The 13,768-nt window shown below is 37.5% G+C and overlaps 1 protein-coding gene across 4 annotated transcripts in view; it reads left to right on the top strand.

Annotated features, from left to right (window-relative positions):
- The window catches only part of ATM (ATM serine/threonine kinase), a 124,670-nt gene that overhangs the window by 96,346 nt on the left and 14,556 nt on the right, over positions 1–13,768 (top strand). For all 4 annotated transcript variants that reach the window (XM_058545275.1, XM_058545273.1, XM_058545274.1 and 1 more), the window contains 4 exons: positions 429–511; positions 2,314–2,454; positions 3,227–3,343; positions 12,809–12,958. In XM_058545275.1, the coding sequence (XP_058401258.1) occupies positions 429–511; positions 2,314–2,454; positions 3,227–3,343; positions 12,809–12,958 (491 nt within the window). The remainder of the gene's footprint in view (positions 1–428; positions 512–2,313; positions 2,455–3,226; positions 3,344–12,808; positions 12,959–13,768) is intronic.

Here is a 13,768-nt window from a genome sequence, read left to right as displayed (position 1 = left end):
TAATCAGAATTGTGTCTTCACTTTTAAAGTATTACTTTAAAATAAGAATGAGACTTCTCATAGTGTTCCTCTAAGCAAACAAAAAATATTGTGACATCCTTTAGTCACATTTAATAGTAATATCTATGTGCTATGCAAACTGTTGTGTAATTATCTTAAGATGCTTGACCTGGCCTCTTAGGTGGAATCTGGTCTAATTACCAGTGCCAGGTAACCTGCAAATTGATTTGTAAGCGATGTTAACCATTGCTATGCTCTGACCCTGAGCTACCTTGTGTCCCAAGCTCTTGGGTCTTCATTTCTAAATTAGAGCCTAAACCAGATTGGCCACAGGTTGGGGTCGATGGCATCAGCTGAATTCTCCTGCTTTACCCTCAGTGCTGTTCCTCAGTTTGCAGTTGTCACTAAAACCTCTTTTTTAAATACAGAAGGCATAAATATTCCAGCAGACCAGCCAATTACTAAACTTCAGAATTTAGAAGATGTTGTTGTCCCTACTATGGAAATTAAGGTAATTTGCCATTAACTGTTTTGATTTTTTTATTAAACTAAATTCCTCTTTCTTAGGTTAAACCATTTGAAATAGCCTTTTTTATAGGTCAAAATTGGTTAAATATTGGCAATTTCATTTGTTGCAGCCTATAGGTTTTTTCTTTATTAGAGCCCCTTTGCCCAGGCCTTAAAATCCTTAAAGTCCTCTCCTATTTTCTTTTCTCTCCCCTTCAATTTTACACCTCCCATCTTTCTTATGCAGAAGGACTAGGAAACAAACTGGTGGTCACCAGAGGTGGGGTGATGTTGGGGGGGCAGACGAAATGGGTGAAGGGAATTAAGAGATACAAACTTCCAGTTATAAAACTAATAAATCATAGGGGTGTAATGTACAGCATAGGGAATATAGACAATAATATTGTAATAACTTTGTATGGTGACAGATGGTAACTAAACTTCTTGTGGTGACCATTTCGTAATGTTTATAAGTATCAATTCACTGTGATATACACTTAAAAACTAATAGGATATTGTATGTCAGTTATACTTCAATTGAAAAAAAAAAAAGAGGGTCTATAGACTGTTATCTTCATTGGCCAGAAGAAGGAGGGATTCCAAGTGCTTATGCCAAGATTAATTTTTAACTTGGCAAGAAAGTTCCTAATTGTTTTATATTGGTTTTTAAAATTCTATATGGGGCCGGCCCCATGGCTTAGCGGTTAAGTGCGTGCGCTCTGCTGCTGGTGGCCTGGGTTCGGATCCCGGGCGCACACCGACGCACCGCTTCTCCGGCCATGCTGAGGCCGCGTCCCACATACAGCAACTAGAAGGATGTGCGTCTATGACATACAACTATCTACTGGGGCTTTGGGGGAAAAAATAAATAAATAAAATTTAAAATTCTATATGCCTTAGAATGTATTGACTGTGATGTATTACAGTATTAAATTGACTGTAATATATGCATGATACTTTTAGCTATGTCGTAATGATCTTTTATTGCTAGAAGTACCATTTGGGCAGGGATATTTGTAATAATAATGAACGTTATAGTTTAGAAAAGGATCATTTTAACTACACTGTAAATCTCTTTGAATTTGCAGTTTAGTGCTTAGTATCTCTAGTTATTTGATTTGAAATGTAGTTGCCTCATGTGGATTAACTTATATCTTTCCAGCTATACCAGCAAAGTTACTTAGCTGACTATTTCCTAAAAATGCCAGATATAGCAGTTACAAAATATAAAACTCTCCACACTTTTCTAAAATTTACCTTACATGTTTTTGTGCGGAGTTTACTATTCCATTGTAAAACCTGAATCCTGGTTTTTCAGTAGTTTTTCAGTGATACTATTCTAACTTTGTATGCCCTGCTTTTATTAAGAGACATTTAGGGGGCCGGCCCTGTGGCTTAGTGGTTAACTGCGCACGCTCCGTTGCTGGCGGCCCGGGTTCGGATCTTGGGTGCGCACCGACGCACCGCTTCTCCGGCCATGCTGAGGCCACGCCCCACATACAGCAACTAGAAGGATGTGCAGCTATGACATACAACTATCTACTGTGGCTTTGGGGGGGGAAATAAATAAATAAATAAAAATCTTTAGAGAGACATTTAGGGAGGCACATTGTGTTTATGTCACTTTTTTAAACCTTTCCAATATCAAATCTTCTTTCATTTAAACAGAAAGTGAAGTTATAGCTCCACTTCTTAACCAACAGCACATTGTCATTCATTCTAATATTAAAATTGTCATTTACAATTCATTTTTATTTAAATACAAAAGTGTATCTGACCTATTATCATATTAATACTTTTTATTAGGTGGACCCCACAGGAGAATATGAAAATCTGGTGACTATACAGTCATTTAAAGCAGAGTTTCGTTTAGCAGGAGGTTTAAATTTACCAAAAATAATAGATTGTTTGGGCTCTGATGGCAAGGAAAGGAGACAGCTTGTCAAGGTGAGACTTCTCTGGTGGGGTTCTTAGCAGGTTAATGTAAAAAAGTCAAAGAAAAACTATAGTTGATATTTTCTTCCTGCTTTATTTGGGTCTTTATTTTTATTCTGAATAATTACAATTGAGGAAAACTTATAGAATAGAAGTAATTATTTTCTAGAAGCAGAATGCTTTTCCCCATTTTTTTGTGTCTCTGAAAAACCATCATTATTACAACAATTGAATGAAATAAAAGAATACTTTTAACATGTACCGACATGATGATGTTAACAATCTGCTTGCTTGTTACGGAAAACATATTTTGGTGGTCGTTGCCTATTTTCTTGAATAGTTCAAATGGAAGGCCAAGCCTTGCTCCAGTATCCTGAGTCTGACACTGTGCTAAGTGCTGTTAAATGGACCAGAAAGGGACGAGTGTTCCCCCCTTACTCTGCTCAAAAGCTCTTTGGGTGTTGCTGGGTTGTGGTGGAGAGAGAGCAGTGCTGCTCCACCCAGGTATTTTGCAGTGTGCCCCCAGGTGGAGGCAATTACACACAATTACAAACACAGCTAGGAGAGACTTCTCTTTTCTGAATTGTTCTGCCTACCCAGTGTTATAGCTTATTCTAGATGAAAGAATAGCATTGGGTCTTAATTATTTAAGAGACTCTTAGGAGCACAGATGCTCAGATTGATTTCTGAGAACCCTTTCCCTGTTCTCAGATGACTCTTTGTATGACTTTATAATGAAGAAAATGACCTGTGCTTAGTTACTCGTGGTTTGATTATTCTGAAGGGGCGGGATGACCTGAGACAAGATGCTGTCATGCAGCAGGTTTTCCAGATGTGCAATACATTACTGCAGAGAAACACTGAAACCAGGAAGAGGAAATTGACCATCTGCACATATAAGGTAACTAGTTCATACTTCTGCTGCTTCACCAGGAATGTATAAAAGATGCCATTATTCAGACCAGGGGTGAGCAAATGTTTTCTGTGAAGGACCAAATAGTAAACATTTGAGACTTTGTGGGCCACGTAAGGTTTCTGTCACATATTCTTTATTTTTTCTTTACAACCCTTTAAACTGAAAAACCATTCTTAGCTCACAGGCTGTACATAAACTGTCTGGGGCTGGGTTTGGTCCAAAGACCATAGATTGCCATTGTCTCATTTAGCCAAATTGTTTTTTATTTTCTTTTTTAAAAGTACTCATTCGGGCCGGCTCCATGGCTTAGCGGTTAAGTGCACATGCTCTGCTACTGGCGGCCCTGGTTCGGATCCCGGGCGCACACCGACACACGGCTTCTCCGGCCATGCTGAGGCCGCGTCCCACATACAGCAACTAGAAGGATGTGCAACTATGACATACAACTATCTACTGGGGCTTTGGGGAAAAAAAAAAGGAGGAGGATTGGCAATAGATGTTAGCTCAGAGCTGGTCTTCCTCAGCAAAAAGAGGAGGATTAGCACAGATGTTAGCTCAGGACTGATCTTCCTCTCAAAAAAAAAAAAAAAGTACTCATTAATGCGGCCCAGCCCAGTGGCATAGTGGTTAAGTCCATGCGCTCTGCTTCGGCGGCCCTGGGTTCGCAGGTTCAGATCCTGGGCATGGACCTATGCACCGCTTATCAAGCCATGCTGTGGCAGGCATCCGGCATATAAAGTAGGGGAAGGTGGGCATGGATGTTAGCCCAGGGCCAATCTTCCTCAGGAAAAAGAGGAGGATTGGCAACAGATGTTAGCTTAGGGCTAATCTTCCTCACACACAAAAAAAGTACTCATTAATGTTAATTGCATTTAGGTGTTTCTTTTTTTTGGATCCCCAGGTTGTTTTTTGTTGTTGTTGTTGTTTTTATATTTAATTTTTTTATTGATGTCATAATAGTTTATAACATTGTGAGATTCCAATTGTATATTATTGTTTGTCAGTCACCATATAAATGCGCCCCTTCACCCCTTGTGCCCACCCGCCAACTCCCTTCCCCCTGGTAACCACCAAACTGTTCTCTCTGTCCGTGTGTTAGTTTATATTCCACATATGAGTGAAATTATACAGTGAAGTTAGGTGTTTCTTATATCAACAAAAGTATTTTTCCCTTTGACCTTGTGGCCTATTTCTGGTATAACAGTACTCTTAAGAAGAAAAGTAGTGTTAAGAAGAAACTACTGACTCAGTGAAGAATATGGCACATAAGATAGTCTTTTAAAATTTTTAATTTTTTGGTTTTTGACTACGTAATGCATTTGCGTGGTTCAAAAATCCAACAATAGAAAAAGGTATAAAAAGAGAAGCCTTCTCTCACCCTTCTCCCTACCAACCTCACCCCTCTACCCCTAGGAGTGCCATTTTCATTTGTTTCCAGCATTATGCAGATGGAATATATTTCCCTATTTCTCTCCTTTCTTAGAGAAAAGGCAACCTATGTATGTTTTTTTTAACTCAACAATATATTATAGAGATCTTTCTTTTTTTTTTTTTTGGTTTATTGTGGTAACGTTGGTTTATAACATTGTATAAACTTTAGGTGTACATCATTATACTTCTATTTCTGCATGGATTTACATCATGTTCTCATGTTCACCACCCAAATACTAATTACAATCCATCACCACACACATGTGCTTAATTATCCCTTTCACCCTCCTCCCTACCCCCTTCCCCTCTGGTAACTACCAATCCCATCTCTGTCTCTATGTGTTTGTTTGTTGTTATTATCTACTACTTAATGAGTGAGATCATACGGTATTTGACCTTCTCCCTCTGATTTATTTCACTTTGCATAGAGATCTCTCATTTTTTAACAGCAGCTTTGTGTGTTTGTACGTAGTTATTGTACAAGTTCTTATCGTATAAAATGGGCATTTGGGTCATTTGTCATCTTTTGCTATTGTAAACAATACTGCGTTGCAATGGATAACCTTGCACGTACAATATTTCATATACATGCAGGTGAATTTGGGACAGATTTCCAGAAGTTTCATTGATGCATCAGAGGATATGTGTACCTATAATTTGGTAGATATTGTCAGATTACTCTTAATGAAGGGATGTACCAATCTGCATTTCTTCCAGCAGTTTGCCTAAGAAGACAATCCTGAAGTCACATTATTCTATTAGTTAATCATCTTTGGTTCTTAAATTGAATGCTCATTTGGCATTTTTACATTTTTAAAAGTAACAATAAGCCCTCATTTTGAAGGGCCTGATTCCTATAGGTATGTCCTTTTTGGTTTCATTCCTGTATCTCATATTTGCCCTTTATTCTTCTATCATTGTTGTAACAAGGCTTATTTGTTTATTCATTGTTCCTGTTTCTATGAGGATATAAACAAATTAAGAAAATGTATAGATAATTCACTGGAGAGCAGAGAAGCAATCTTTCAGAGGCTCTTAGGGTAGTCCCATATCTGTTTGTTATACCTGCAAAATGGTACATACCCACAAGTGTTTATTTTCTTCAGCAAGTTAACTGCTTAACCTAGCAGTATGCTAACTATCAACCAAGACTAGTTTAAAAATATAATTGAAAAAAGTCCCTTTCACAGTAATAAAATGTATATAAGGTGAATAAACTGTCTAAAGTAACATTAACAAGAAACATACAAGACTGCATGAAAAAAATTACAAGAAACAAGAAAAAGTCAAGGAAAACTAGGATAAGGGAGAAGTACCATGTGTTAAATGGGAAGACAATGAAAAATGTCAGTTCCTTTCAATTAATGCATAGATAATGAAATTCCAATCAAATTTTTTATAACTTGGAAAAATTATTTAAAAGTTTATCTTGAAAAATATATTGGTGAGAATGACTAAAATGTCTCTGATAAAAGAAATAGATGAGAGTGGACTTCATCCAGTCATACCAAACCAAATGGTAAAGCTTTAGTAATGAAGATGGTGTAGTTCATTGCATAAGAAGAGATAGATTCATAAGACAGAATAAGTAGCCTGAGAACAGATGTTTAGGTATACATTTATAAGAAATCAGTATATAAGCATGACTTTTTAAAAGTTTCTGAATAAGCCTAAAAATGCTATTATCTCTGGGTATGATGGGATTATGGGTAGTATCTGCTTTTTTATATATTTCAAGTTCTTCACAATGAGTATTTTTTTATTATAAAAATAATTGTTAAGCTACAAACCTCAAATAGGGGAGCAGGGAAAAAAGAAATTAGATCTTCCCTCTAAAATTCTGATTGAGTCAGGCTATTGTAACTGAAAACAGAACTTAATTTTGAGCTTCTTAACTGCCTTCAGAAACAGAAATATAAAACTCATTTGTTAGTTGTGGCAGGATGGGGGTCGGGAAAGCATATTATTCATTAAGAAAAGCACATTTTTGGGCCAGCCTTGGTGGCCTAGTGGTTAAGTTCGGCACGCTCCACTTTGGCAGCCCGGATTCAGTTCCTGGGTGTGGACCTACACCACTCATCAGTGGCCATGCTGTGCTGGCGGCTCACATACAAAATAGAGGAAGATTAGTGACAGATGTTAGCTTAGGGCAGATGTTCCTCAGCCAAAAAAAAGAAAAGAAAGAAAAAGAAAAGCACACATTTTTCTTAGCCTTCAAGTTTGTGAGAAATTTGTCACATGGAACTTCATTGACTATTACCTAATATAATTGATGCTTCCCATTAGCAGTTTAAAAAAAACTAGTTAGTCCTCAATGACAAATAAACAAAAGTTAAAGATCTGTGAAATCTATACTGTAGAGGGACTTCTTTGATATGGTTTATATCAGTTCTACCCAAACTTAGCAGGCATCATAGTCACTTGGAGGGTTTGTTAAAACACAGATTGCTGAGCCACATTCTCATAATTTCTAATTCTAGGATAGGGCCTGAGAATATGCATTTCTAACAAGATACCAAGTGATGCTGATGCAGCTGTGGTTCAGGGACAACACTTTGAGACCTACCAGTGCCTGCTATCTATTGCTATCTATTGATCCAGCTCAGTTGTAGGACAAAGTTGATGAGCTGTTAGCTCTCTCCTATCTGGCAAATACTTTAATGATTGCTAAGAAGTTCTTAGGGGGCAGCTGTTCTATAATGTGAATGACAGGAAATTTTTATGCTCTAAATGCCAGGCTTTTTGATAGTAAAGGTGATGAGTAAAGAACTGAGTTACAATGGGTTGTAAAAAGTATGGGCTATAGGAGCACCTCCTGATTTTCTCAAAAAGCAGCTAAGGTTTCTTAGCAGATGCACTGAGTTGAGCCTCCAAAGTTCATTGCTATTAAGCATGAAAGAGAGAAGGCCTCAACCTAGAATATTTTGAAGGCAGAAATTACTATACTTCCATCTCTACCTTATGACTTTTTTAGTATCTAATTTTTGTGCAGAACAGTTTTATATATCTATTATATATCTAAATATTATATATATATTTAATGTTATATATCTAAATATTAAAGTATGACCTCTAAACGTGAGAGTTTAGGCTTAACTTTATTGCTTAGAATTACAATACTGGGTCAATAGATCTATGTTATTTCAAGATTATTCCAAGAATGTGAGTTATGTCATCAGTATGTTGAGCTAGTTGTTCTTGACTTTAGTTAAAGTTCCTAGAGGTATGGTACTGTATGTAGGGAAGCGGTCTACCTAGTCCAGGTTTTCTGTAGAGTCGTTCCCAGTGCTGGCATTTGGGCCTCCTGTGATCATTGTCTCAACAGGAGGGTTCATGGACTACCTGGAACTAGCTCTGGTACCCAAATCTCAAGTGTCAATATGCAACCTCAAAAGGAGAGACTTGTATATTGAGGCATGCCAGAAAGCTCTTGTCACAATCAGATGGAGATGAAGGAAGACAAAGTTCTTGCTGTATATGCTGGTACTCAGACATAGCACTCTGACAACCAGAATCAGTGTGCCTGGCCTAATGTTTCTCTACTAATACTACATTTTTCACAAAGTAAATTGAACAGTAAGCCTAAAGTCTTAGATGTGAGAGGACTCATTTTTTTAAAATGCAAGTCTCAGGGCCAGCCCTGTGGCATAATGGTTGAGTTCAGTGCGCTGCACTTCAGTGGCCCAGGTTCATGGGTTCAGATCCCAGGTGCGGGACTACACCAGTCGTCAGCGGCCATGCTGTAGCGGCAACCTATATGCAAGATAGAGGAAAATTGGTACAGATGTTAGCTCGGGCTAATCTTCCTCAAGCAAAAAAATAGGAAGATTGGCAACAGATGTTAGCTCAGAGCAAATCTTCCTCAGCCAAAAAAAAATGCAAGTCTCATAAACAATATTTAAGTGCTGAAAGAAGGTTTGTACTTAACTCTGCATCATGCCTTATGCCAATAAATAATTTTTCTTCTTTGTGATATATATTTTAGAGCATCTTTCTCAGTCAGGGTTCTGGGAGAGAAGCCATAATGTCCTAAGGCATTCACTCACTGTACATAATGAATTGACTTCATTTCTGTGTACCTAGGATGGTACTAGCTATTTTCCTTGGGAGAATTGAGGAAATAGTCATCACTCATTGTTGTGATACCCACACAAAATACCCAAATAGCTGAAATAGTCTATTCCAGAGAATCTTAGCACCAGAGAAAACACTGCCATTTACCTTTTGAAACTTAAATTCAACTGTTTCTCCATCATTTCAGTTAAATTCTGAAATGAGACAGAAAAAAGGCCAACCTATTCTTTCTAGATCAGTGTCTTAAAAAAAGACAAGGGTTTGATTTTGTTCTCTGTAACTAGATATTGATAGAGTATAATCAGTGGAAAAGGGACCTTAGATGGAATATACAGGAGGCAAGAATGTTAATGTGATCAAACATTAGGGGGTCACAACTGGCTAAGAGTCAAAGGTAGGACAGTTTCCTGGGAGGAAGGCATTTAGAGGTACTTAGGTAGGAAGGGCAATCAGTTGGAAAGGCTGTGAGGTCCATTCATTCAGTTCTTCAATAAATGTTTATTTACCTGTCTAGTATTGTGTTAGATACTCTGCCAGGTGCTGGGGCTATAAAAGGAATAAAACATAAGCCCTAGTCCTTAAGGAGCTCACGGTCTAATAGGGGAAACAGAAACACAAGCATAATTATAATGCAGAGTGTTAAGTGCATTGTTAAAGATGGTGCCTTTAGACTTACGGAGCATCACAGGAGCAGACCCAGCCTCAAGAGATCATCGAGTCACTGGAAAAATTTACATTGTGGATTGTGGCTCAGTAGTCTTGCTCCTTTTGCTCTTTGGATGTCTTCTCTGCTTATAATGAAACCCTATTTTCCAAAAGAAGACTTTTGTCAGCTCACATACAACGTTTTGGAAGGGCTGGTTCCTGATAAGGTTAGTCAGTTATGTAGAGGTCTGAGAGATATTTCAAACTCAGTAAGTTTAAAATAGAACCCTTGGTTAATTACCTCCACCCCAAAAAGCCCCAAACCAAAAACAACCTGCTTTTTCCCATCTCAGGAAATGGTACCACCTTCATCTAATTGCTCAGACCAAAGCCTGGAGGCCTTATTTTCTTTTTACTTGTATTATTGTGGAAAATTTCAAACATATACAAAAGTAGATAGAATAATATAATGAACCTCCTTATACCCATCACCCAGCTTCAACAATGATAAACTCATGAACAATTTTGTTTCATTTCTACTTGACCCACTTTCTCCCCTTCAATATTATTTTGAAGCAAGACATCATATCATTTCATCTGTAAACATTTCAGTGTGTAGTGCTGTAAGATAATGTCTTTTAAAAAAAAAAAACCACAATACTGTCATCACTTCTAAAACAATTAGCAGTAATTCCTAAATACCACCAATGTTGGGGTTCATTTTAAACTCCTCTCTCTCTCTTTCTCAATTCTCACATCCTTTCCATCAGCAAGTCCTTACTGGTCTACTTTTAAGTCAGTTTTTTACCACCTCTTGCCATTACCACCCTGCTCCAAACTACAATCACTTCTCTCTTAGAGTATCCAACTAACCCCTGGCTTCTGCTCTTGGCCCCCAGAGCTAGTTCTACTCACAGCAGTTAGAACCATCTTTTCAAAAGAGTCTGACAGACTATGTCACTTTCCTGTTCAAACCTCAGATGACTTCACATTATCCCTAAGTGAAAGTGAATGAAACTCTGCCGTCCTTTCTCCAACCCCATCTACCGCTCTCCTTGCCTCGTCTCTCACTTTCTCCTTGTGATGGGTGAATCCTCTCCATTTACTCACCTGGTTTTTTTTGCCGTAGCTTAGATACACTGATTTTGTTTCACCTTGGGGCTTTTTTACTTCCCTTTGCCTGGAATACCCTTCCCTTAGATCTTTGCATGAATGACTTCCTTACTTCATTCAGGTTTCTGCTCCTGTGTCACCTCCTCAGAGAGGTCTTCTCTGACCTTGTCTCCATTACTCACTTTGTCTCTTTCTTAAAGAAGTGTTTTGTTCTACTGTACTTATTATCTAGCATCATTAAGTGTTTCTTAGTGTTTCTGTTCCCTCACCAGAATGAAGCTTTCTGAGGGCACGGTCTTCATCTGCCTCGTTAGTCACTATATTTTCAGCACCCTGGCACTGTGTGTAACACAGAATAGATATTACAAATACAGTTAATCAGTTAATGAAAAGCCTCCTTAAGACACAAAACATAAAACAGTTCACATATTTGAGTAGATTTAAGTAAAACATTTATGGAATTAAAGAGACAATAACAACAAGCAGCCAACTGGGTAAATGAATTTAATAATGTTAATAACAAAGGATTGTTGTAATATTAATAACAACAAGGGATTTATATACAGAATATATATAGAACTCTTACAAACCAGTAGGAAAAAGGGTAGCAAATACAAATAGTCAATTCACAAGAAGAAAACATTTGAATGGCTAAGAAGCCTATCACATTATATTCAACCTTTCTGGTAATCTGGAAAATACAAATTAAAACCACAATGAGATACCATTACACATCCGTCAGATTGGCAAAATCTAAAAGAGTCTGACAATACTTTGTGTTGGGAAGGTTATGGTATAAACTCTGCTGGTGGGTATATAAATTGGTACAACCACTTTGGATAGTTATTTGGCAATATCTGGTTAACTAAGTTGAAGATGCACATTCCTTATGACCCAGCTATTCAATTCTTAGGTATGTACCCTAGAGAAACTGAAATATATTCACCAGCAGACTCATTCATTGCAGCAATGTCTCAGGAAAATCTGGAAACAATGTAAATGTTAATCAATATGCAGATTGGATAACTGTGGTATATTATACAATAAACAGTTGTTAAACAACTTAGAGTTAAATATACTAACATAGCTAAAGATAAAACAGTGTTGGAAAAAAAGCAAATTGCAGAAGCATACATATAGTATAATACTCTTTATTTAAAGCTTATAACTATTTATGTATGTATACCTTTGAAATAAAAATATATAATTTTTTTTTTTTTTTTGGTGAGGAAGATCAGCCCTGAGCTAACATCTGCCAATCCTCCTCTTTTTGCTGAGGAAGACTGGCCCTGGGCTAACATCCGTGCCGATCTTCCTCCACTTTATATGGGACGCCGCCACAGCATGGCTTGACAAGCGGTGCGTCGGTGTGCTCCCGGGATCCGAACCAGCGAACCCTGGGAAGCTGCAGCGGAGCGCGTGCACTTAACTGCTTGTGCCACCGGGCCAGCCCCCAATTTTTTTTTTACTGAAAAATATGTCAACCTGATAAAAAAGTTAGCAGTCATCTTGATGGTAGGAGAGGCATGGAATCAGTGAGGCGTACAAATGGAGCTTTCTCCTTCCCAGCAAATACGAGAAAATCTTAGATTTGATAAAGCTGTTTATTGGGTAAAAGGGTGTTTGTTTATATCATTTTCTACACTTTATGTATGTTTATAATATGTCATAATTCTTAATCTTCACAGTAAAATTGCTCATTTTATGTTTAGGAATACATTTCCTCTTGGTGAAGCTAACAAGACTGTAAACCAAGAATATGTATACTTTCAATTATTAAGATATACTAAAATTGAGACTACATTCAATAATTTCCAAGGTGAAATTTTTCAAATTTGTTTGATATTAAAAGTATAAGGAAAACAGTTCATGCCTCTGCTAAATGGAACAAACTAAGTATGGCTCAGTCACAGACGATGAAGAGTATCATTAATAGGATTGACCTCTCAGGGAATCATGGAGATTGAGAGATGAGCAGGTTCTCAGAAGTTTGAGTAGCAGGCTAGAAAATCTTATGAGTTTAAGTTTATTTTTAGTTGCTTTCCTCCAAGGAACTTTGTCTCCTATGGACAGAGAAATGGTAATACAACTTGAAAAAATGCTTCACACTGGCTCTGAGAGTTGAATGATCGTCACATGCTCTTTAATGCCCTCCATAATTAAAAGATATTTAATCTGTGACTTCAGGTGGTTCCCCTTTCTCAGCGAAGTGGTGTTCTTGAGTGGTGCACAGGAACAGTCCCTATTGGTGAATTTCTTGTTAACAATGAGAATGGTGCTCATAAGAGATACAGGCCAAAGGATTTCAGTGCCTTTCAATGCCAAAAGAAAATGATGGTGAGTAACACTCAAAAGTATTAAGTTATTGCAAGATTATTTAATAGCTTATTAAAGCTGACTGTTATCAAATATTATAGAATACAAAAAGTTTTAATTTTATCAGGTGATTGTTAATGATACTAAGTAAAAGAAAGCAAGCTCACCAGAATGAAAGTGTATGTGAGTGAAAAGAGAAGGTTTTTAAACTATGTCATGTCAACTCGTCTCCAGTGAGAAATTTAATATCATTCAGTGTATGCTAATGTGCTTCCAGTTTAGGGTAAGCTAATTCTTAACAAAAAACACTAACTAAAACAAAAAAAACAGATTATGAAATAATTTTTATATGAAACTGATATAGAGACCCCCTAAGACACTTGCCACATCATGCTGGCCATCTGGTCTGACATTCACCCCATCAGCAGCGTTTATTGAGTGCCTTCTCTCCACCTAGTACTATGCTGAGACTTCACAAATATTATGACTAATCATCATCTTACTTATCCCATTTTAAGGTGAGAAGAAGTTCAGAGAATTTAACTTGCCCAAGGTCAATGAGCTAATAAATGGTGGAGCAGGGATTTGAACCTTGGCTCTCCAACTCTAAAATCCATTTATTTTTCCTTTTATTGTGCTTTCTCATTATGTGTTTTTTAAAATGTGTGGTGAAGTGCTATAAGCCTTGTGAGGGAAGGCTGTTCAGGGTGCAGAGGGTAGGCACAGGGGAGGAAGTGGTTAGTTCTACCTGGGACAGGGAGGAGTGCAGAGAATCAGATTCAAGAAACGCTTCATAGAGGAGATGGCGTTTGAGCCGAGTTTTGTAAATGA

The sequence above is a fragment of the Diceros bicornis genome, chromosome 7 (assembly GCF_020826845.1).
Source record: "Diceros bicornis minor isolate mBicDic1 chromosome 7, mDicBic1.mat.cur, whole genome shotgun sequence".
NCBI lineage: Eukaryota > Metazoa > Chordata > Mammalia > Perissodactyla > Rhinocerotidae > Diceros > Diceros bicornis.
This window is presented reverse-complemented; position numbering and strand designations above follow the sequence as displayed.